Here is a 27657-nt window from a genome sequence, read left to right as displayed (position 1 = left end):
TAACTTTTGAGCTTGAGTGGCAGTTAACCCGAACTGCTGCTTGGATGTTGGATCACATTCAATTCTGTATATATCAATTCTGAGTATTTCTACTCAGAATTCGACACCGACGAAAAGTATATTCTCGTATCTGTATTTGACATGCATTTCTCATTCAAATTTAAATAAAGTTGGGTCAAACCAATGGTTTGTATTGTAGCACTTTTCCCTTCAACAAGTGAAAATTCTGCTTTTAAATACAGTCTACGAGTATGGATACCTATCACACTATTAAAATTATTTTCATTCATATACAAAACTATTTCTAGGATTGCATATATTTAGGATGACGCATATATGCAGTCTTTGAAATAAAGCAAAAATTAATATAAAGAGGGGTTAACATAATGCTCGATTTAAAGGGTTATTTGTGTGAGTTAAGAAAAATAATTATATTTTTTTTCTAACAAAATAAACTATTTGTTAATGTCTAAAAGGCCCTAAAGTTTCAAGCTTCTACAGGCTGGGGTCTAGAAGAAAAACGAAATCAAAAATTTGCAAAAAAAGGACTTTAGATAACGGTAAATTTGAACGGCCATTTTGTTTTTCTAAAGTTTAACTATAGTATACCGTGCTAGAGGAAGCAAGCCACTGTCTTTCTGCGTTTGCAAAATTTCAAAAATGCTTATGGTTTCATTGCAACAAATAATTAAAAAAGGCCATTTTTAGGGTTTTGGGGGGGTATAACTTTTAGAGAGGGGGAGATAGGTAAAAATTTTGTTCTACGGAAATAAGTTTCTAGTAAAGATCTATGTACGTACAAAATTTCAGCTTTCTATCTTCAAGGGTGTAGAAGTTTTGTAAACAGACACACGGACAGACGGACGGACGGACAGACGAACGGACGGACGGACGGACGGACGGACGGACGGACGGACGGACGGACGGACGGACAGAGTGAAACTAATAAGCACTTTTTTTTAAAAATTTTTTGGAAAAGTGCTAAAAACGATTCTGTTAAGCTATTTTATATAAGTGTTTTCCAACGATATGCATTATTTATTTTCTTATATCCTCCGCAAACGACGAAAGTAAGTAGACAATTACAATCAATTTGATCCTTAATTACTCATTTCTATTAAAACATAATTCTATAAAAGTACTGTAAATGACATTCTCTAAAATTCCATTTATTGTCTTACCTTGGTGAACTAATACTATGACATGGTATTTCACGATTATGTCCAAGTAATTCATGATTTCTTTCAACGATTCCCCATGGAGCGATACCAATACTAACAACACGTCCTGTCCGTTGTTGACCTTCTGATGATAATGCATCGCCAACTTGTCTGGTTACTCCTATAATGAAATGATATAAAATAAAAAATGAAATCAATATTATTAAATCTTTGTATATAATGATGAAAAGTTACAAGAGGGTTACAGACAAGAGTACCAATATGATTTTTGTTTTTTATGACATGTTACCATACAGACAAGAATATTTTCCTCGTCATTTTGTCGTACTATTTTTTTCGTGTGGTTTTTATTATCCTTATTGTTCAATTCATTCATATTATGTACACATAGTTACTTTCAGTAAAATTTATGATGAGAAGAATAAGGACACTTTACTCATTGCTTCTGTTTAATGATTTTATTATTACTTTATTTTAATGTCATGAATGAATAAAAAGAAGATTCAATTATCATTGTCATATTAAAGTTTATATAAATTTCGTTATTATTAAAATATAAAAACAACATTGTAATATAGTCCATGTAAGCTTCTAACAAATATAATAACTTACAGTAAAAGTGTACATACATACTTCAAACAATATACAAATAATACAGCATCTCTATAGTAATAAACTGACAGGTGTACATGAGTTACACTATTCTTGCATAAGTTATATAAAATTAAAAGGTTGGTTAAATAAAAGAATACCTTTGATATTTAAAACTATAAGAGCATTATGTAGCTCTTATGTATGTACACATGCTTTGTTGCATATGGATTAAGTACTAAAATTTGAAAAGACAATAATATGAGTAATAATGAAATTAAAATATCATGAAATGGGCAAAACAAGTGATAAAGAGATTTGAACAAGAATTTGAAGTAAATTTACTAAATTTTAGATCGAATTTTAGATTTTAACAAGAAAGTAACTATCGTTATATTATATAATTTACATAATTTTGCCATAGGATAAATTAAGTCAAAAAACTAAATCCAATTTACAATTATTGTAACACAGGAAATGGTTACCAAGATATTGAGAATTTTGTTACACAGATTTATTAACAAATGCTTTGGCTCCTAATAGATGTTAATTATGATTTGCAATGCGATCGCCTCAAAAATTGCTTTCATTGAAGCATAAGTTTGCATTCAATATGAGTTTTCGGTGCAAACACATTTCTTCAGCTAAACTGATTTTGATGAAATTTTGTTTATAAATTTATTTCGGATTTGGTGCGATTAATCAACTTTTGCAGGAAGCAATTTTACATTTTTAATAATTTTTAAGAAAATGTTTATATAATATTTTATATACAATCTTCGTTTTACTATATACGAGAAACCTTCTCATATTTGTCAATCAAAAAAATCATGTGTCAGCAATTTGACCTTTGCTTCAGGCCATTTATTTTTTTGTGCATATAAATAGATAAAAATCAACTAATTTCCTTAAAATTGCATATTTCAGTTCAGGAAGGTAAAACAATGAATAGACTTACAAATTTTTTGGGAGTACCATGCACTTTTTATAAGATTCGGATGAGATAAAATGAAACCTGACTAAGAATTTACGTTCTTTTGGGTATGTTAACTAGAAGCTTACTAGCGTTTTTGAAATTTGAAGGAAGCGTTTAAAAGAATTTTTTCATATTATGCAACACTTTCACTAAATAAGAAAATATACATCTTGGGGTCGGTTATTCGCTGACCGCTCAGATTCTAGAATTTTTTTAATATTTTTGAGGTATTATCTATTTATTTATTACAGAGTAGTTCTGCATTAAAATCAAACCAATCAAATAATTTCTATAATTCCTGTCGTTGCAATCCGCATCAATCTTCTTTTTACATACTACTAATTGGATCCAATTACTAAATAAAAATACGAATAATGCCTTGTGCCAAGGCAACCGAATAGTTTGTATAATTTAATTTATTTGAATATTCATTATTAACTTGTTTACTGACAATCCTAGGATTTATATCTTCAGCTCCATTAAAACAATTGAATTCTTCCAAACTGAATTTTTAGTCCAAACGTCCTATTTAAGAAAATTGGAAAATATTTTTTAATTACAATATTAAAATTTAAGCAAATTTTACTATTTCACTATGGTTTCCATATTTTCCGAATTAAATTTAATTGTCTATTTCAAAATTCTGAAACTGATTTTTATTTATGGCAGGAAAATGATAAAGATTAAAATATTCATTATTATTTGCTTCTAAAATACATTGTCAAAATCCAAAATTAAATTTATACAAAAATGAAATTTAATATAATAAAAAAAAAATCAAATTGATGTCAAAATCCCCGGAAAGACTGATGAATTGTGACAAATTAAATTAAAAAAGAAAAGTTAATAATTTTCCTTTTTATAGTCAACAGAACACAAATAAAAATGTATGTATGTATGTGTATGATATGTGTGTATATCAAGACATACAACATACACTTCTAAAAATTCAAAGAAGCACAAGAAATAGAAAAAAAGTAAAGTTAAACTTAGTCTATTATTTTTTTTCTCATTTTTTTGTTCTTAGCAGTTAAAAGCGGAATAAAACTTTTTTCATAGAAAAATCATCAAAGTTATATAATAGAAAAATAAACGTAACAAACCATAAAGTATAAAATAGTACAAAAAACACAGAAGAGTACTCGTATTCATTTCAACTTTAAAAAGTTTAATATTCTAACTGAGTTGAACATATGTATCTAGATGGAAAAAGGAAAACTTTTCTAAAAGTAAAGCAAAGCAATATGAAAATCTGATAAGAAAAGAAAACAACCACACAATTTATACGTCATAATTTTCAATCAGAATGAAAAACAAGAAAAAATAAATAAAATTTTAGTATTTACAACGTGTTGAACAAGATGTTGTAATTTCAGTTGCTGCTAATAAAAATTATTCCTTTCAGGTTGAAAAATAAAAACTTTTTTCACATATTTTAAATTGCAATTTATACACAAATTGTATTTAATATAAACACAACCAGAATTTTAATAACTACATATCGTTTCCGAATAATAGAAGGTTTTGAAATCGAATAAGTCGCTTATTTAATTTTCCTATAGTATAAAATTACTTATCAATACTAGATAATTTTGTTTTTATTACAGCTGGGAACTTCAAAATAAATAATATAATTTTTTAAACATCGTCCTCTTCTTGAGAACGGTGTATTTTCAATGTGCTTTTTAAAAGGTAGTGTTGAGTTTTGGTTCAGAAGAATATCGGTTTTCATAGCAAAGATGCTGCGAAGAATTAACTAAAAAAATACGATTTGAAGAACTTTTGACAAAGAAATTAAGATTGACCCAGTACGGTAATTTGTAGTATCAGTTCCAATACCAGTACCAATGTAGGACGAATAGTCTATTGTAAGCACTTTGTATCCTGCTATTAATAGTTATATTAGTAACAAATATAACTATTTACAGAAAATTATGACACATAGATTCGATCTCAAACCTGTTTTCAAAAAAATGTATGATATGTTAAAATTTGATGTGACTCTTTTAAGAAAAGAGTCAAAAATGCTAATCAATATCAGTATTTTAATCACCTTTACAATGCGAAGAAATACATTTTTCCAATTCGCTGCGGCGAAATATTTGTAATTTTATTTTAAACGGGAAAAAAATAGAGCTGACCTTATCAGCTCTGTGGTATCCGTACGAATTCGCTATCCTACATGCCAGGACTTCTTAAACTGTGGGCCGCGACACTACTGAAAGGGGGTCAGAAAATTGTTACAAAAGTTTATTTTTTCTATTGAATAAATATATATATAGTTTTATGTCATTCTATTTATTGTGTTAGCCCTGCTATATTTGTTCGCATATAGCCCTGCTATATGCGAATAAATATGTCACACCTGCCTATGGGACAGACTATGACTTTAAGCTGCCGTATTACCATATTAATTTATGCAAAATTTCAGTACAGCGTTTTTCAAAATACTGTGTGCGCCAAACTACTATTGAAGTTGTATGGTAGCTACCAGAAAGAGCCAAGAAATTCAAACGACTTTTATCAGACACATTGACCCTACTAATAATATATTTGTTTGTGTGAAATTTCAATTCCACAGCTTTTATAGTTTCTGATATATAGCCAAATAAATTTTGAAGTTGTATGGCGGCTACCCGAACCAGTACCCTGATCATGCCCAATTTACGTTCGAACGGGTATGAAAATAATACGTTCGAACGAGTATAAAAACAAAAAACTGATATTGAGTACATTGATTAACAATAAAACAATTGAAACCACTATATTAAAGAAATTCAATTTTTGGAAAATCAATCATCAATTGTATTTTTTTGTGCGAAGAGTCGTCTTGAATTCGAAAAGAGCAGAAAATAACTTTTACTTAAAAAATAATGGAATTTGACAGTTTTTAACAATAAAAGATGAGTGAAAATTACAAAATTCTTTATTATCTTTTATGGCACAAAGGAATTTACTTGTTATTCGCTTTTTTTCCATCTATTTATTCTTTTGAGATCTCTCAAGTGTAAAATATATTTTTACATTTTATTGTTTTTCTTCAGAAGTTTATATAATGTTTCTTTATGGTACTCGAAAGGAATAGAATCACATTTCCTAATCTGAGTTGAAAAAATTGGAATTTTTTCAAATTTTTTTATTTTTTTAAAAAAGAAATATTTTAATACGTCCTATAAATTTGTGCCATTAATCTGAACATGAAACAAAAATTTTTCTACTATTAAGATATGAAGAATGTTTTATTTTCCGATAAAGAACTCAATGGAAACCCAATAAAGTATTGGATTTCGACCTTATTTTAAAATTATTATTATTTGATCCTAAAAATAAACGTATTATAGACCAAGTGAAGAGGGGGGGAGTTTGAACTTGTTTATTAATAAAAATTTGAATATTTTATTCAAAGCAATTCATTTATAATAAAATGAATTAAATAAAATTGTAGCAAGATCCACTTGCAACTGAAATTAAGGAGTGAAATATTAAGTTTCACTCTGACCGTCCCTCCGTCTATTCGTCTATCCGTAGCCATGTTTACAAAACTTCGATCTGTATCGTTATTCTTCTAGACCGTAAGTTGTAGAAGTCTGAAATTTTAGCGGCTTTTTGACACTATTGAATAGTTGATTTCGTTGGAAGAAAATTTTTATCCAACATCTCTCAAGCTTTTCGAAACTTATAATTTTCGAATTTTTGGCATTTTATATTTCAGAAACCGTTAGCTTATCCAAATTTCTATAAACGCAGTAAGATAATGGTAAATGTTATACCATCAAAAGATATAATTATTTTTGCTTAACATCACGTAATTAATCTTTAAATCAGAACATTATGTTAACGAATCTTTAATTTTTTTTTTTATTTCAAAGACTGTTTACATTGCTTATCCTAATCATATGCAATTTTTGAATTTGTTTGGTACATGAATAAATGTATGTAATTTCAATAATGTGATAGATAACAAACTTGTAAAACTTTTAAGTCTATGATGAGAATATGCTATTCTAGAAATTACATTGTTGCACTTGAAATTAAATGAAAGTTATAGTTGTTGCTAGTGCGATATTTAAAATATTTTTTCCTATAATTTCAGAAATATCACAAATTTTGCAATGGAAGATAAAAATTTTTTTGTCGAACGTACCATAATATTATTAAAAATGTTTAATTTGCACACAAAGTTCTTAGAAAAATATTTTTTGAGCTCATGAAATAAAATTTTTATAACAAATCATTTGTGGTTTTAACATTAATTAAATTTTTTAATTTAAATATAAAAATTTTAATAATTTTTTAATTAAATATTCTTGGAACAGAAATTTTTTTAATTTTATTTTTGAGTTGATTCCAGTTTTGCAACTAATTTTTTATTTTTCTCTCCAGAACTTCGTATGCATTTTGAGGAATATTATTTATAGTGTTCCATTCGAAAGGCGTTTCAAAAAATTCGAATCATTATTCTTTCCTTTGTCCACTTTTATTTTGTTTGATTTAATTATAAAATAAAAATTTGTTGTTATTTGCGTATGAGCGTTTTTTTTTAGAAAAATTAGAAAAAAACGGCAATTGCATGCCTATTTAATTCTCACAAAACTCGTATCATAGTTCATATTCAATTACACACTTGATGTGACAGTAAGATATCAACTTGAATAGTTAAACATTTTGTAATTACATAAAGATAAATCTTTATTAGTGGGTTAATGATGAATGAAAGTCCGAGAATTTTAACCTTTTTGCAAGTAGTTTTCTTGTACTAGAAAAGTTCACATAATTTTGTGAATTAGTTTAGAAGATCTCGATATCTTGATTTTCTAGTTACCCATGTTCTACTGAATTAAATCAATGTATATATTGTATATATTACTGAACTTACTATTTTAAAATACAATAAATTTTACTTGCCTGTATTCGTACCGCCAGTAAAAACCCACGCACCAGTAGTTTTTGCAGCCTTTATTAATCCTTTTCGAATTTCCTGGAATAAAAATTAAAGCAAAGTTCATTTAAATTCAAATTTGTACAAATAATAAAGAAATAAACAATAAGATGGTAGCATGGCATGGCTATGCAATATTTTTTTGTTGAATTTATAGGGTATACATAAAAAAACTAATTTTTGGCTAGAAAACGCTGCTTCTAAGGAAAGTAAAATTTGGATGACATGTTTAACGATAGAATATACGATTATCGGTGGCCCCATATGTTATGAAATTTCATAATAGAGCATACTAGACCTAATCTGATTTGATTTGAAAGGGATTTGAATTAAAAAAAAGTCCGCCTCTAAAATTGTCTGGTATATTAAAGTGACTTATTCCCTTTTTCGTACTGATTGATACAACAATTATTTGATTTTTATTAACCAACACAAATGTCTTTTCTCGGAAATCTTATTGCTAAGGAACAACACGAAATAATCATTACATGTATATTATTAATTGTGAGTTTGTTAATGTTTCAAAGAATTTTCATGAAATTATTTTAAAAATCTACTAAATTTGATGTTAACCGACAAAAACGATATATCTATATACTATTCTATTACTGTACTCTAAAACGATTTGAGATTATAGACCTTAAATTTCTTCCAATATTGATAACCAACTTGAGATCTCATTATACTTTTCTATAACCTTGAAATAATGTACTGTACTGTTTCTTCATTTTTATGAAATAAAAAATTTAAATTATAATAATCTTCATCATCGTTTTTAAATTCATCAGAAAAAAAAATTTTCTTTTAAAAATAATAAAATAAAAATTAATTCGAATTTTATTTGATATTTTTATTCGAAATATAATTCTGTGAGGAAAGCAACATGAAAATTTTTCTCTTGCATTGAAATTTGATGTGTTTTATTATAGCTTTCCTTGATACTCGTATGATGCCTAGACGATGATGAAAAAGAAAAACTGAAATTTAATTAAGAGACAAAAATATAGGATTCCAAGAAGAAATTATTCAAGCATGCCATTTTCAAAATGTGTATTTAATTTTCATAAAATTTAATATTAATCTAGAAATAAAAAATGAAAACTTTTCTCCCCAATGCAAAGAAAAAAATATTTTATTTTCCTTTACAAAAAATCACAAGTCAATAAATCAAAAACATAAAAGAAAAAATATTCGTAATTACGTAACTTTCCCGCTACTTGTGAATTGATTTTGTGAGGTTTATCGTTCCATTTATATATGTACGTAGCTCATTCATGCTAAGCGTAGAGTAATTGCGGAAAAATATTTAAAAAACAAGCAAAAATAGAGTTGACCGTGTCAATTTTTTTTATAACCGTATACGAATGTTTTCTATAGCTCCTGTTTGCATTTTAGTATAGTGTAAAAACTTATGCAACAAGAATAAAATTTCATTAGAACAATGGACTTATTATTGAAATTGTATTAGTAAAATCTATCTGAACATTAGTAGTTCTGTTATATCAACCAAATTGCTTTATGCAAAATTCAAATAAGGTAGGGATTACTGTCTCTGACATATGATTAAGTTACTTGAGTTGTACGGCACATAAATCGAATTAGATTTAAAGGTTGGTCAAAAACATACCTGCATCTATATCTCAGACATCTTTTCCCGTTTTAACAAACATCACTCAGTTTGAATTTATAATACTTTGTGAAATTCGTTGGTACACATGCGTAATAATTTACTTTTATTTTGAGAACTACATTAACCCTTTGCACTCCGTAGGCGTCGTTGGTACACATGCATAATAATTTACTTTTATTTTGAGAACTACATTAACCCTTTGCACTCCGTAGGGGCCGCTATTGCGCCAGTGCTTTCAGTGCACTAACTCCGTAGGCGCCGCTATTGCGCCATATGCTTTGATTGCGCTAGTTGCTTTCAGTGCATTTAGAAAAGCCAGCGTAGCGTGCGTTCATTATTTCTTGGTGAATTTTGAACTTTATTTTATATTAGATAGATTTACCCTTGCGAAAAAATGCAAGAGAGAGATTATTTGGAAAGTCTTGAGATCAGTGAAAACGAAAGTGATAATGAAATTGATGTTGAATATTTTGTAGACAATTTAGTTGAAAATAATAAGAATAAGGAAAGGTAATTCCGGAAGACGAAAAACAACCGAATATTGTGACACAAACAAGCCAAGGATCACACTAAGTTGAATTACAAAATATAAATACATATCAAATTGTATTTCTTTTTTCACAAACTGCATTAATTAAATAAATAAATTTATAACAAAACAACACATCTTTTTTTTTATTAAAACAGAAGTTCATTTTTCAGATGCACCAACGCAAAAATGTCACAGAGTTGCCGCACGCTTGAGTAAAAAAACACTCGGAGTGCAAAGGGTTAAGGTTCGAAATTTAATGTAATTATTGATATTGCCTGAAATTTATGTGATGAACTGTGTAAGTAAATAGAAGAATTGAAAATAGAATACAAATTCAGTTCATAGAGCATACATACTGTAACAACATAGAGCATATTAACTGATAATTTATTCGAATGGAGGGATGCAATAACGAGACAAGAAACTTTCTTTCTAGCATTTCTAACCTTGCACTCTTTAAAGTTTTAACTGAACACAAATCGGGAATTAGACAAAGGCTAGAAAAATATAGAATTATTCGTGATTGGGAATTTAGAAAGCAATGATAAAATGTTTTTTTAAAAGCATATTAAACTTAAAGAATCGAAAAATATTCACACTTTCATATACATAAGCATGTAAGTACTTTCCAATTTTCTAGCTAATTTTATTTATTTTTCATAAAAGTTTTTGTATAACTATATAGATGTAATATGATTATATTGTTAACTAATTACTCTAATTAATGATAAAAGTTATCAATGACATATACATAAACCATTATCCTTACGTTAATTACACAACACACTGCCTCATATATATCTACATATTTATTTACAATAGATTATCACTAACATTAATTTAATTAATTCTTTAGCAATTCAAATTCTTTGTAAGTATTATAAATCATTTATAAATTCTAAATGTAAATAACATTAATGTATGAATAAATGGATTCAATATGATTCAGAACATAATTATGTATATGTATATGTTTGTACATATGTATTTTATAAAGTCGTATATACATTCTACTTATTTGGGAAATATTATTGCCAAGCATTATCATTCTTACTTCTAAGTTAGACAAAAGTTTTCAATTTTTTAACATTAAATGCAAAAACAGAGATAGGAGAATGATGATTTCTATAGAGAAAAAAAATTAATCAATAAGGAATATAATTGATTTACACAAAGAAAAAAACTAAAGTAATTTATAGCCTAACATTTTACTTAATGGATGTTAATAACTATTTATTTCGACATATGAAAATGAAAATCTTTACATCTCTGCCAAATATTAGAGAAAATTGTTAAATATTGAAACACTTTTTCAATTTAATTTGGTTCTGATTTCCGAATTGAAAGAAATTTTTTTTGCGATTTGTAGAAATTTGTCAAAACCGCATACTTTTTTAAAAGGAAAATATTAAAAGAAAACAGATTTCGCATGATAGAATTTTAAGGTTTTTCACATACATACAAAAATAACATATTTGAATACTGAATAATTTGTTTTTCAGTAGATTTATTATGAAAAAATATTTGTATATTTTTCAAATATTCTTTCCTATAATTTAAGTGATTGACGAATGCATTTGATAGCTTTGATATTGATTAATACCGCTATGTAAAAGAAAAAAATCTGATGTTGTCAGAACATAACCGATTGCAAAATGTATTACCTAGTTTAGTGAAAGCGTTACAAAATATTATGAAAATGTTTTTTGAACACCTCCTATTGAACATATTTAGAAAAATGTAAATATGGCTCTTAGGAGAATTTAGCTTTGTGCCACACCGATTCCTTGAAAAGTTCCTTAGTTGATTTTGGTAACAACCAGAACTCAAATATCAAATTTCAAAACATTTCATCAATCCGTTCCGTGGATGCAAAATTTGCCAACAGTTCGATTTCCAAACCCTGATCTTTTCAAAATATTTATATGTTCATTGTTCATTGTAATGCTCCGAATTTAAATATTAAATTTAAAGGAAATTGGTCGATTACATCCCTTTATATATGCAAAAGTGTAAAATCGACAACAGGCTCAGTTCCGAAGGTCTGATATGTCCCAAAAATTAATCGATTTGTACTAAAGGCAAAAAAAAACTCACATATAAAATTTCGCATACCTACAGACAGACAGAATGGCATTTCTCTAAAAAATAGTTTATTTACCTTTCCTATACTATGAAGATGTGCGTTTCCACTCAAAACTCGAAATTCAAAATTTGGTGCCATCACATAATCTCCCATTATGTAAATATTCACTATTAGTTTAGAAACAAGAAAATTTTTTGTGTAACACAAATATGTAAAAGGGAATTTTTTTTAACGAAGAAAAAAAATATGATTAAATTGTTTATGACTACAGGATTATAACAAGGATGAATAAATCCTGTTATCAAGCAGCATAGGTATTACTTAGAGCTACTGGACTTTTTATTAAATCTTATTATAGAGATTTTTTCAAGTGTGTAAACTCAAAGAGAAAATTTAGGTAATTTATTGTCATTTTAGAAAGCTATATCAAAAAGCGCAATTGGTAAAAAATATCAATTTTGTGATATGATAAAAATTATATGACAGCAGCAGAAATACTTAAATTTTGTCGGAATGATAGCACTATTAGCCTTCATATATGTTAGCCTTCGAATATCTCGGAAAGCCTTCGAAATGAAGTGGTAAGTTCTTGACTTACTGAATTCTGAGAATATTTCATAAATATTTAAAAATATTTGAAATAGACAAAGGAAATTTTAGTAAATTATACCCGTAAACCCGGTGAAAAGTTTTTTTGATTACATTTTTATTGGATCGCTATGCTTGTACTCGTAATTATCCTTGACTGCAAATCATTTATCCTTGATGAAGTAAGAAATAGTAATCATCGTCATGTAGTGCAAGTTTTATATATACTCGTATATATATCACTTTTTCAGAAGATAGTCTTAAGAACAAATGTGCTTTAAAAATCGAAAACGGTGAAAAGAGGACGCAATGTTTAACATAATGTCGTGTGCATATTCAATGTTTTAGTAAAAACCAAAACGTTAAACAACAGCTTTACACTAAAACGTTTCTTCGTATCATATTGTACTTAAATACTAAAATAATATAATCCTAGTTATTAGATGATAAATAGTTTTAAGAAGAAAATAACGAATTTACAGGAATTACTACAAATTAGTAATTCGTCTCGAACTAATTTTTCGTTAATTTTTGAAGTAGTTCTTCTCCTACCAGACAACTCATGTAGTATCAATTTTCAGCAATAAAAATTTCACGAGCTAATTCCATCGCCTTACATGATTACTCACATTTTGTAAAATGTTTAATTGTTTGTCCTTTCGGGTCTTATAAATTACGGATCTTATAAATTCACTAATCCGTGAAAGTAATCCAAATAAAGTTGGGTCAAACCAATGGTTTGTATTGTAGCATTTTTCCCTTCAACAAGTCTGCATTTTAATACAGTCTATGTATTCCTATCACACTATTAAAATTATTTTCATTCATATACGAAACTACTTCTGGCATTGCATATATTTAGGATGATGCATATATGCAGTCTTTAAAATGAAGCAAAAATTAATATAAAGTGGGGTTAACATAATGCACGATATTAAGGTTTAATTGTGTGAGATAAGAAAAATAATTATGTTTTTTAATGTCATGGAATTCACCGTTAACTTTTTGCGTTTATAGAAATTTGAAAAAGCTTGCGGTTTCGGAAATATAAGGTGTCAAAAATTCAAATTTTACAAATTTCAAGTGGCGATAACTTGAGAGGGGGTGGAGATGAAAAAAAATTTTCTTTTAACGAAATGAAGCTATTTGTTAATGTCTAAAAGCCCCTAAAATTTCAAGCTTCTACAGGCCGGGGTCTAGAAGAAAAACGACATCAAAAATTTGGAAAAAAAGGACTTTAGATAGAAATTTAGAAAAGGACTTCTAAAGTTTAACTATAGTATACCGCGCTAGGAGAAGCAATCCCCTGAAACAAATAGTTAAAAAAGGCCATTTTTAGGGTTTTGGGGGGTATAACTTCTAGAGGGGGGGGAGATAGGTAAAAATTTTATTCTACGGAAATAAGTTTCCAGTAAAGATCTATGTACGTATTAAATTTCATTGTAGAAATTATGTACGTAGAAATTTTTTAAACAAAAAAAGTGTCCACGGACGGACGGACTGATGGACTGACGGACGGATAGAGTGAAACTAATAAGCACTTTTTTTCAAAAATTTTTGGAAAAGTGCTAAAAAGTATTTGCCTCAACTAAATAAGTAGTGAATTTAATTTAAGTTTTATAAAATAATTATGTTACTATGGGATATCTCATAATAGTAACATTTGTGTAGTATGTACTCCCAATATTTGGAATTAAAACTGAACAAAAAAAGTAAGATTCAAGCTGTTAAAAGGAAATTTGTTATTTTACTTCCCATTGGCTTTTCTAACGCAATTAAATTGAAAGACTTTTTTCATGATTACAATTTTAATTTTTTTCTAAAAAAAATACGTTTCAAGAACAGAATCTAGTCCAATATTATGAAAGTATTTGTATAAAAAAATTTTCTACTACGAATTTACAAAATTCAAAATAATCTAGTACAAATTTGTATACTAAAGTAAATTTTTTGATTAAAATACACATATGTGCGTATGTAGTTCATTTTATTGAGTCTTTCACATAGCATGGTTTCTAAATCGAATAATTTCTTTGTTCAGAAATGATTGAAAGCACTTTTGTGTACAATTCCAGTTTAAAATGTATAAGAAAATTTTCGGAATTTTCTTTGAAACCAACTTTAAAATTAAAGCATTCATTCAATACATTGTGCTCTGTCATAATGTTTATATGATCTTTAACCTTCAATGCAATAAGAGGAACAAGTTCAGCAAGAAAAGCATTACGTTGATGAGTTTTTAACAACCACATCCAGAAAATTTTTGGTTGATGTATTCTTATATTCCATATTCATTAGTTTGCTACAAGAATGATAAAAATTTCTCAAGGAAAATGTTTTGCCACAATTACGTAGGCAACATGCGGTCAGTTACGTAAAATGATTTTTATTAGAAAAAAAAGCATTTAAAAGTAATTCTCAATTTTTTTTGCTAACGAAATTTTTATTGAATTTTTAAGTCGCTTTCTGTGTCGGCCCATAGTTTACTAAGTAGACACAGAATTTGTAGATTTTTATTGAAATTTAAATAAAATACAATTTTATTATGATTAATATCGTATAGAACGATAGCAATTTGAATTGGATTAATTCAATTCCATTAACACATTGTAAAAATGAGAAACGTAGAAATTTGAATTTAATTACTCATTTTTAAAATGCGACCCTGGAATTTTTCTTACGAATTATAAAATTAAGCACTATACATTAAATATATTAATTTTCCACCTATACCATTAAAAATTATACGCTTATACGTCATAACTGTCATAAGTTTGTTTAACAAAATTTTCCTGTTAATTTAAAGCTTTTAAAAAATTTTTAGTTCATATTGTAAAGGTGAAAACTATTAAATGAATTTTACGCACATTCTAACCGCAAACAATATTTTTGAACTTTACTACATTTAAAAAATTCCATATTTTCCATGAAAGATCGACTCAATCTAATAACTGAGACCTAATTAAAAACAGATTGAAGGTTGGATTTCTGTTTCTTTCCTTTTATTTTTTGCAAATTTTTCGGTATTTTAAACAAAAAGTTTTTCGATACTGTTTATGATTTCCATCGATAATTTTTCTTGGTTTGAACAAAAAAAAATTGCTCAACTAAGAAACAATAAAAAAAACTATTAAAAAAGTAACATTGAAAGTTTTTTTAAGATAAAATTAATATTTTAACTTTTCTGGTGAAAAAAAGTTTTACTCGAAATTATTAAAAAGTTAAAATGAATTTTCACTCCGTTCTCCTTTCATATCAGTCCATTACACTAATGACAAAAAATTTCATCTTCAACGTTAGTAAACATTTAACCTAACAAGGACTTATTTTTGAAAAAGCATTGAAAAGATTTTTTTTTCTTAAAGGTATTGCTACTTATTTTCAATCACATCTAGCTGTGATAGGAAAAAAGTGGCAGTCACATTCATCTAGCTGTGTGATGTAGACTAACTAGAGGTGTAGCCGTATTTCGTAACCAGTATCCTGAACTGTACTATTTGTATAACAATAAAATTTTTAACAGGATAATATTCTTTTTCTGTTTAATTATTCTTGTGTACTACGCGTTACTCTTACAGAGCAAGAATTAAGAATAAAATATGACAAAATCGCTCGAAAAATGTTTATATACGGGTTCTATTGCCCGATTGAACTAGCAATCGCAATTGATTCTTTAGATAACAAAAAAAGCCGTAAAAGAAGTAATAATATGAATCGTTTATAGTTTTTCAAACCAATTTCAAGATGATACGATATAAGTATATCAGTAAATTATTAATGAAGTTGTTCTGCAGTTATCATAAGACGTTTAACAATTTTGATTAAGTATTTTGAGAATAACAATCCAATGGCTCGTATGTAGCATGTGAAAATAAAATTTTTTTATCAAACCTTCTTGAGTAAATTTACTGAAAAGTCGAATAGTATATAGATACAACTTCAAGCATATCCAAATGAACTTAAAATATTATTAACTCTCGATTAAGATTATAAATCCCTTGATATTACTTTAGTGTTAATAATATTTTCCAATTTGAATTGATAAATTTTTCCCTGTTCATTTTTTCTAGTATATATACTTATTCCTTAAATCAAAATTCAAAACTTTTAAATTCTTTTTTTAATTTTACTCAGTTCCACTTACCTTTTTTAATTTTGGTTGTAATTCAAAATTAGCTTTACCACCTTGTACTGTTATTAAAAGTTTAGGTAATTCAAGATTCCATTCTTTTGATAAAAGTTGAACTAGCAATTCCGGACGGGTATCAAACGATAAACGAACATACTGTTAAGAAAAAAGAAAAACCATATTAAATTATATAGAAAATAAGTTTAATTTGAAATAGGGTGTTTCATAGATTTTGCATATTTGAATCAAAAATTTGTTATATAAAAGATTTCAAATTTAGATTATGTTTTTGAAAGATATCCCAAGTTGTTGCATGGTTTCATTGAATTTCTACTTGAGTATCTAATAAAGAAAATGAATTTGAAAGCATAAAAATGTGAATTTTCAATAATTTCGATAAAAAAAAATTATGTTTTATTAAATTCTCAGAATGAGATAAATTTAATTCAAATTTGATAACATTTTTACTATGAGTGTTTCTTATAAGCTTGCGCCTCTGGTTAAATTTACCAATTATTCCTTCCTTTCTTTTATTTTCTTGTCAACATTTTCAATTATTCTTGAAATAAACAATAGTCACATTCATAAAATTCATTAAAAATTATTTATGAATCTCTTCTTTAAATATCGATTTTTATATTATTTTAAAATATTAAATATAATTGAATTTAAAAATATTATATAACTCAATTCACCTGACAGATGCATTTCTTTCAATCATTCATTTCTAGTGCTTATAAGTTAAAACTTTAACGAGTTTAAAACAGAATTAAAAAGTAAACACAAGGACAAAAAAATTGAAAAGAAAAATTAATTCTCTTATAAAATTTATAGAATAAATTTTATAATTGCATTATATTGTATTATGTATGTGAGAGATATTTCATGGTACAATAATGGCAACATAAGGTTCTCAATTTCTCATACACATTTGTTAAATAGATTTTTTTTTCCTATCGTTTCATTGAATTTCTACACGACTGCACTTCAGTATTATGCCAAAGATATTTGCAAACATTTTTTTATAGTTTAATATAAAACTCTCGTACATATATATAAATGAGATACGCTTTCCATACACATACATTTTTATATTTATGTTTGTATAATATTTAGATCATATTATATAAAATGAAAATTATTTATCATTATTTTTTTTCAGTTTCTTTTCAGCACTTTTCAACCAAAATTTATAAAAAAGTGCTTTTCAGTTTCACTCTATCCGTCTGCCCTTTCGTCCATGAATTTATTTCTTAATCCCTTCCAGATAGAAATTTAAAATTTTGTATACAGATAGATGTTTGCTAGAATTTTCACTAGAAGAAAAATTTACTACCCCACCTTCTTTAAAAGCTGTAACCCCAAAAAACATTAAAATGCAATTTTTTGACGAAAAATATTATTCAAATCCCGCAATGGCAGAAAAGTTGGAAGCTAATTATTTTCCACGTCTCTCTCATTTCAGTCTATCGCCTTTCGCAATTAGTGAAATTCAAATTTTTGGTTCTTCATATTTTCTGAAACTGCAAATTTTTTTTTTTCAAATTTCTATCAATCAATTATTATTCTCACAAAATCAATTATTACATTTTCGGTATGTGAGTTTTTTCTATTTTTATTTCCCCCCCCCCCCCCCCCCCCTGAAAGTATGCAATATTTTCAAAATTTCATAAAACCATTTTTGTGCATATGAATGAGAATAACTTAAGTAAAAAATTGTTTTTTTTTTCTCTAAATCATACTTTTAACTGTTTAAGGGAAAATTGCTGCTTTACAAATCACTTTTTTGATTCATATTTATTGTAGCTATTATTTATATATTATACCTGAGCTTTAGTTGGATGAGCACCACCTTGAAATTCAATTGTTCCATAAGCATCTGTTGGTTGAGGACGTGTATGTTTATATGGTACCCATATATCACCTGGTGATCCACTTTCTATACCAGGTATTGTTGGATGTGTTGTTCGTGATTGCCCGCAACAGCATCTAAAAAAGAATTTTATTAATAGCTTTTTCATTTTTAAATTCAGTATAAGTATACATACATACGTACATGCATGCATTTTCTTCAAATACGTAATAAAAGAAAATATGAATGTATAATATTGAAAATCTAAGAAACACTAATAACATAAAAAATAAGAAATAGAATATAGGATAATTTTTTCTTACAAATATTTTTATATTTCAGAAAATTCTTGTTTGGTTACAAAATGAAGTAGAAAATTCATGAATTCATGAATGAAAATTATTAGAAAGGAAATAAATAGTTAACGTATGTTGAAATATTTTCTTTTTTGGACATTAAATCTTAATAACAGTAAGATTTCACACAATATTTAAAATATACATATATATTCGTTCATAAAAGTATGTAAGTCTATGCAAACACGTGCGTTATATCAATTTGAATGCCTATTGTGTTAAAATATTCAAAAAAAAAATTGACATATTGTCCAAACTATGTCCTTAATATAATTTGAGTGTACATAATATGTATGTATACAGTATATTGTATGTATACGTGACATTAAATATTTTTCAAATAAATTTAATTTTATTTCATTTTTAAAAAATATTAAGGTAATTTTGGAACATTTTTAAACCAGATGGCATAAATTTCATTTGTACATATGTACATATATATTTTTTTTGTCCGTAATTTTGTTAACAACAACAAAAAGAGGATATTAGGGAATAAGAGAAAATATGAAAAAAATTGAATTGAAAACCTGAAATTATCGGCAATTTTCTTTCAAAATTCTGAAATTTAAAAATTGAAAAGGTCAACATTTTTTTGTATTTTAAATTTTATTAAAAATTTCTTAAATTAAATTTATTATTGAAAGTTTCTTTCGAAGAAAAATTCTACTTGTAACTGAAATATTAGTACAGAACGAAACTAAAAAAATATATGTATTTAATTTTGAAAAGTTGATAAAAATTTTGAAATGAAAATTGGACAATATTTTTGAAAGCAATCTTGTTGTCAGCTTTGTTTTTGTCCTAATTTTTTTAAAACTAATTTTAAACTCTTAATATTACTCAAATGATATAGTTTTCCGTTGTTGATAACAAAGCAAAAGCTCCATGTACGTTCATGTAAAACAAAGAGCAAAATAAGCTCAACATTTCCAAGGGTTCTTGCAGACCTGGTTCTTAAAAAAGTTCTTCAAGACTCTTTCTTTCAAAAGTTGTACTATTATATGTGGATAATTTTGCTTTAGATCCTTTTTGTCTTCTTTGAAAATAGAAAAACAAAATAAGTTCTTTAATTTATTTGGTGATCATCAACTCAGAATGAAAAGGACTTGGCAGGACTATTATTGGAAGCTCTCCTCCCAAAAATCTTGTGTTAAGAATGATTTTTGGTCTAAGTCTTTTGCTCATTTAGAAATTACCAGACCATGTCCCCATTTCGTTTACATAGTTATTATTTTTTATATCGAATGATTTTGAAACTCACCCTAAATATTCGTACATTAAGAATAGAATATTTGTCTTTACATAATTTCAGATATATATACTTTTAATGTTGAGAATTCTTATCAGTTTTAAAAACAATATCTGATTTTATTTATGGTCGTGTGAATGAACGTTTAAAGGCTGTTATAAATGCACCATTCCGTTGGTACACGTTACAGCTATAAAGATATACATATATTTTAGCTCAGCGTCGGACTCTGAGTCGATTAAGCTTCAGTTTTTGTCTGGCGATCCGTGGGCTATCGGAAACTATAAAGACTACAGCTTTCAAATATGATGAACAAAATTATAGGACACTATAATAAGACTACAGTTTTGCATAATAGGATCAATAATAATGACATTAACTTTAGCAGCAGCTACGCTATCCTACATGATCTGCCATTAATATTAACAATTAAGATTGTCATATCTCAAAAGTAGAAGAGCCAAACTTCTCAAGACTAAAGCCATCATTCAAATCAAAAATTTAATACCAATAATTTTTGTTAACATAACTATTGGAAACGTTTCATACGGGTATCACATAGTTAACACGTTCAATTTTTTGTTTTCTTGGTCTGTATTTTTCTTTCATTGTAATGAAATCGTGTTTAATTAAAAATCTTAATGATTGATAAGTGACAGCAATAAAATGAAAAGAAATGTTATGTTTATTTTTTGACTTATAATGAACTGTAATGAACTGTTTCTTTAACTATTTCAATATTTATTTTAGTATTACTAAAGAAGCTAGTCAAAACATAATATTAAATATAAAAATTTACACTTTATTTGTCTAAACATCACAGAGAAATTATAGAGAGAGTTGTACATAAACCATTTTTGAGGTATTCTTTTGGTTCGCGCAATAACAAAATATTTATAATATTAGAATAAATTTCTAAATTCCTAATTAGATGTACGTAACTTACTCAAATATAGAATTATAGTGACTAATTTAAACTTGCTTATTCTTTGTTCGTTCAAATTTTAACCACATTCAAAAATGAAATTTAAAATTATCATTTTAAAATCAATTTGAATAAAAATTTTTCAATTCTATGTAGAGGTAACTCTAGAATTAAATGTAAACATACATACATATATAGAAATTGAGAAATTTAAATAAAAATTCTTTAAATTTATAAATATTGGTTCATATTCTGTGTAAAAGGGGTCTTCGTTTCAGCAACTGATTCAACATTTGTTGATCAGAACGAAAGGGAGAAAGGAAAATTTAATGTTTATTTCCCAAAATTTATAAATAAAAATATAGTCAGGATTATCATTTTTAAATGAAAATAAAAGGTTTTCTTGCTCATTTTTGTTTGTACCAAAATCATAACAAAATATTAAAATCAGAAACCCTTTACAAAAGAAAAAGTACGTATTTAGAAAACATTCATTTACGAGTTTTTTTTTTTTTTACAAAAATAAATATTAACAATAACTAAAATAAATACAGTTATTTTAAATATATTTTTTTTATACTTACTTTGTTTCGTCCTTCGGAAACGGAATAAATTTAATACATTCCCGTTTTTGGAAATTTGTTTCAATCCAGCTACGAGGTTGATGCTATAATTTTCAACCATTTTTTGTTTTTGTTGTTTTTTTTTGGTTCATTTTTTTACATTTATTATTATTCCCAGGATAATCGGATAGAAATACCCAAAAAAAAAAAATGTACAAGAAATGAGAGAAAAAAAACAAATGAATAAAAAAATTATATTAGAAAAAAGAAAAGAAAAAAATTTATATATATATATTTACAGTTATATTCTAAAACAGTGATAAATTTTTACTTTTATACACGCTTATACATACACATATAATATATATTTTGTTATACAAGTATACATACATCAATACAAATATATTTAAACATAAACATTTGCGTAGATCCTTAAGCTTAGAAAAATCATAAAATTAAAACAGAAAAAAAAAACTACAAATAAAAAAACTAAAGCAAAATTATGAAAACAAAAACAAAATATTCAAATTGTTGTTGATTTTCTGCAATTCCTTTCCTAATTTAAATTTTAAAAAAACACAAAGTTTTTAAAATTAACAATGATTTTACACATTTTTCTTACCAATCTTAATTTTTATTACATTGAAATTTTTTTGTTACAAAATTAATTATTAATATTTAAAAACACTTAAGTTGCCAGATGTCAAAATATAAAATTTTATAGTTCAGGTCTCGGGTTTTAAATTAGAAGACTTTGAAGTGTTACAACATTTTGCAATCTTAGGACATTTAATTTCATGCAAAAATAATAATGGTTCATCATTGCGTCTTATATTCAGCTTCTAAATTCTTAAAAATTTCAATAGGTAACAAACTGAGTCAATTCTGTACTTTAATAAAGAAGATCAATTTTACCGACAAAAATGCATACAATAAGGGAGGTAACAAGCTGGTACCAAATATCGCATGTCAAGTTTTCGATGGGAACGCACATTTCCATAAAGCGGAAACTTAAACAAAAATTTTTTTTAGAGAGATGTCAGTCTGTCTGTCAATCTTTCGGCCTGTAAGTTGCAGGGGCTTTAAATCAATTTCGGCTGATTTTTTGACTTTTTGAAATTTTAAGTATAACTTCGTGCCTGTGTAAAACAGATGCATTATTAAATATGGTTTGAAAACCTTAGATTATGGGCTTTGTTATAAACATCTACATTACTTTCAGATTTCGCAACTACATAACTTCAAAGCCCGAATAATTTGAATTTGAACTTTTCATTGTTAAAAAATGTTAATTTTCTAAATAACGTAATTCTTTAAAATTCTAAATAACATACTCCTAACAGTACTGGTTTAAGAGTTATTATGCAAAATAGAGCATTGCAAATGTTTTTTTACACAAAACTTTTTTCCTCAATAACTTAGAAAAACGTACGATCGTTTAAAATTGTGTCTCTTTCCTGTTATGCAATTGTTCAACTTAAAAACCGAGTTCCCCCGCCCCATTTGCAAAAATTAATTGCCCCGAGAATATAATATTTCGGCTGTCATTGATAAGTCAGTTTTGATTTCAATAATCTTTTGAAATCTATAGAGAATGGTATATACCAGTGTACTTTAATACGAAACACCTCAAATTTGCGGTCAACTATGTGCTAAGCACATCAGATTTGTTCTTAAATTTTAAATTTACAAAGGACTGTGTGGAATAGAAAAATAAAGTTAGTGGTCTTATTGAATAACTAACTATCCAGTTTTCTGAACGGAAAAATCTACTTTTAAAAACGATTTTCAATTATCTAAGCTGTGCTAAACGTACCGTTTGTGATCCAGACAACTAACATTCTGTTAACACTTTTATACATAAAATATTCGTAAAACAAATTACTTGAAGAATGCCTGGCATGAAAAAAACTCATGTTTACTTTATATTTTGGTTAGCTTCTAAAAATATTTGACGCCTACATTTCAATGCCGAAGTCATACAAAATTCAATTTTTGCTACCATTCAGAACTCATTCTTAAAAGTGTTTTTCAATATTTTTCACCTTTAAAAATCTACAAGGATATGCAATAAAATGCAACTAAACTATTTTGGTATTCAAAGGCAACTTTTTATTCACAAAATTTTTATTTTAAAATTAATTTTTGAAACTACCCGAGACTCTTTCCGTTTTGAGTGTATTTTTATATTAAATGTTTTGAGTGCTCTGAAAATTGATTTTTTTAACAATTTCTTTTTTTTTATTTTAACAATTTGTTTCGTCTTTTTCTTATTTACTTGTTTGTTCAACTTTTCTTTCGGTGGATTTAATTATAAACCAAAAATTCATTAATAAACTTTTCTATTTTATTTTATTTTATATTTCTTTTACAATTTGTTCTTGAATTATGGCAAATAATTAAAATTCGTAAAATAAAAAAGAAGAAAAAATTAATTTATACACTTAAAAACGATTAAGTAAATAAATTAAAAAAAAATAAAAAAATAAAAAAAAATAAAAAAAAATATGGAAATCCTATTTTTCGAAAAACAAATTTTTAAAAAGTCCTTAAAAAATAGCTTAAAAATTTTTTTTATTGTCGTAACCATTCAACACCAATGCTAGACGATAATCATAATAATGGCAAATTTTATGGAAAATTTGATAAAAAATAACAATAATCAGAAACAAATATGAGTTTTTGGGTTTGTACACCGTTCAAGACAGGAAAACTTGTGCACAAATAGATTCTTGAGAAAACTTCAAAAATTACAAAGCCGCAGAACAAAATTTTTTCGTATTGCTTCTCACGTTCAAGTTTAAAAACTAAACGCAATTTGCAAAGTCAATAACCATAGGAAGATCAAAAATTGATTCTTCAATCATACAATACTACACAAGTAAAGGTAAGGCTGTTAAATGGATCACTATAAGTACTTCCATGGTCCTCTTAGATCAATCAGCAATGTAATTTATTTTTTGCTAATACAATTGCATATACTCCGAATACGCATTAAAATTCTTTAAGAAAATCATGAAAGTTAACTAATACTTAAGAGTAAAACAGAGAAAACTGAAATAAAACGAATACGTAGTATGAAAATAAATTTTAATTTTATAAAAATCTTTTTTGACATTTTTTTTAGTTTATGGCAGTTGCCTCCTCGTTCAATTCCACCAGATTAAAACCTTCCTGGCGTAAATGGTTTCTTGCTTCCTATATTTGGAAATCCTATTTTAGGTCTTAATGCACATACTCAAAAATGCACTCTAGTCCACTTTTGAGGTACATTGTATTATTTCGGGTGCTATTAGCTTCTGTTTTAGTTTTATTACTTCAAATGTTTAAATTCCAAATAAAATTCATAAGGAGTAAAGTAGGCACACTATAACAACTTTACTGAAACCATACCTTATATAAATATCAAACTCAAGTATTGCAAATCTTCAACAATATCTACTATTCCCAACAAAGTTAATTTTTATAATATCGCAATAAAACAGGAGCCAGTTATAGCTTCAGGAAACCTCATCACAAGTAGCTGTCCTGTTTTATCAAATTTAATCTAAGTATTTTGAAACTCATTCAAATTGAAGATCGCGTAAGCAGTTGTTAATAGGATGGTGAATAAATACAAACTTCAAAGAGAACTGTGGCGATTTCCAAACTATGGGTTTCTTCAACATACCTCACTTTTATACGTAAAGTATTTACATTCAATGTATAACAAATAAATAACACATAGCACAGAAGTGAAAGAAATTCACACAGAAGTTCATCTATATAACATAATACAATAAAGTTAATGTCATAGATTAATTTCTCATTGGGTTGAACAATCGAATCCAAAATTCAATTTAAAATATTTTTCACATTTTAAACAGGTTGGGGGAGAATTTATGTTGCTTATTTTGTAATAAAATCAGAAAAAAACATTATAAGAGCCAACAAAAAAAATTCGAGATAAAATCTGTTTTTTTACTTCTTTTATGAAAAAAATGAACAAAACACATAACGTACATGAACGTTATGTGTTTTGTTCATTTTTTGTTTGTATTCTATGCGAAATGTTTAGATTACAACATTATTTTATTCAAGGATGAAGCATAATCTGGGTTAAACAAATGTCGTATACTCTTTCACTAATATTTCAATCAATTTTCTTAACTTTGGAAATCCTTTTCAGGTCTTTTCTATCAAAGTAGAGACAAATAAAGAATTTCTCCAAAAAGAAAAATGAGTAGAACAAATACAATAGTAACAGGAGCAAATAAGTTTTTAAACAATATAAAAGAGTAATTTCAAAATATTTCATGAGAGTTATTAAAATGTTTCCACCAATAAAGATTTCTTAGAAAAGTGAAAGATCAAATTGATAAGTTTGACAGCGGCAGCTGATTTAATTTAGTTTCAGAAAAAAAATTAAATGTCTATAAACGGTTTATATTTCAGGTATGATTCAAAATAATTTGCCGTATATCTCTGTACTGCTAATCAATAGACTAGGTGTATCATAGACAATAGAATACATAAAATGTATTTTATTCAAAACACAAATCAAATAAACCTTTAAGTGATTAATATGAACGTTCCAAATGAAGTTCAATTCTTCGCTTTGAAAACAAAAGTTCAAGTACAATATTATATTAAGGGCATAAACCACGTTACCTATAGTATATGTAAGTATATATCTTTTGTACATATATAATATTATATACTATGTGTATTGACAATGTTACTTTCCTTCGTATATAATCGCACTCTAAATTCTATTATAACAATTTTTTGTTTTTATTCTTGGAACGTTTCCTTCCTCGAAGCGGAGATTCAAAAATAAATTTATATGCTAATTTTCCTTTTCCGATGAATATCCTTTAATATATATACACATATCGTAATTATATATACATAATTATATATGTATGCATATTACATATAAAAATTTATTTAAAAAATTTGTTGAAACCAAATTCTTGGAAAAAAGCGTTAAAATTATGCATATGTAAGTAATTTAAAAAATAATTTTTCATTTTGATAACGTCGGTAAGAATATTAAATATAAATTTTTTTTTTAAATTTAAATATTTACCTTTTCTGGAGCAGTATTATTAAATTTTAATAAATCTTTAACACTTAATGTAAGAAAATTTTTGGTTAGAATTGATTTCACTGAATCAATAGAATCTGATCGACGAAATTTATCAATCATATTTTCAATCATAAGAAAAAAAACCAGTTTCCTCACTAAAACTTTAAAACAAAGTTTATGCTACACAAGAAAATAATTTCACTTTTCTTTTAACAACAAAAAAAATTCCATAAAAAAAAAATATACCAATTATGTTAAAATAAATTCCAAAAAATACTTATTCAAATCGCTAAGCAATACTAAACTTAGAAAGTAAAAAAATTTCATTATATCGCATTCGATTTTAATATAAAAATTTTGTTGTCGGATTACCAGATGTAATGAGGTCGAAAAAATACATTTGATTCAATTAAATGGGAAAAAATTTCAGGGATTTTCTACTCAAACTTATTCAAAATTAACCTAGTGTTTATTTTTGATGCAATAATTTAACTTTAATATTCCTTTTGTTCGAAACAGGAAGCATGTTTTTTATGACAACTGCCTTAGTGCTTAAAATAAAATCAGTAAAATTCAGTAAAATTTTTTAAAGTTAATAAAAGAAGATGAAAATCTATAGATATGTTTTTAAACTTTCATTCTTTGTCAAATAGAAAGAAAGCACAGAACTTCCGATTTTCGGTAATCAACCTAAAAACATTAAATATCAATGCGTTATTTTAGTATAATTTTTTAAGGAGAATTTCTCTGGAATTGTTTCGTGCAGACGTGCATTTCTGTAATGTGATAAAACCACACACATAAATACTAATCTCCAACAAAAAAATTTTTAGAAATTTTGTTATGTTTCAAGTATTGAACTTTAAGTATTGAACTTGAATATATTCTTCATATGAAATTTTGAGGAATAAATTTGTTAGATTGCATTCCTTAAGTATAACTAAAATAGGCAGATTATTTTAAATAATTTTTTAAGGTAATATTAACAG

At 26.5% G+C, this 27657-nt stretch overlaps 1 protein-coding gene across 13 annotated transcripts in view; it reads right to left on the bottom strand.

Annotated features, from left to right (window-relative positions):
- Window positions 1–27657, bottom strand: part of LOC129611238 (transient receptor potential cation channel trpm) — a 248746-nt gene that overhangs the window by 49039 nt on the left and 172050 nt on the right. For all 13 annotated transcript variants that reach the window (XM_055524269.1, XM_055524268.1, XM_055524272.1 and 10 more), the window contains 5 exons: window positions 21619–21701; window positions 18479–18641; window positions 16668–16808; window positions 7654–7726; window positions 1182–1341 (listed from right to left, as the gene is read on the bottom strand). In XM_055524269.1, the coding sequence (XP_055380244.1) occupies window positions 1182–1341; window positions 7654–7726; window positions 16668–16808; window positions 18479–18641; window positions 21619–21701 (620 nt within the window). The remainder of the gene's footprint in view (window positions 1–1181; window positions 1342–7653; window positions 7727–16667; window positions 16809–18478; window positions 18642–21618; window positions 21702–27657) is intronic.

This window comes from Condylostylus longicornis, unplaced genomic scaffold, assembly GCF_029603195.1.
Source record: "Condylostylus longicornis isolate FDR11 unplaced genomic scaffold, ASM2960319v2 ptg000048l, whole genome shotgun sequence".
In the NCBI taxonomy this organism is placed as follows: Eukaryota; Metazoa; Arthropoda; class Insecta; order Diptera; family Dolichopodidae; genus Condylostylus; species Condylostylus longicornis.
This window is presented reverse-complemented; position numbering and strand designations above follow the sequence as displayed.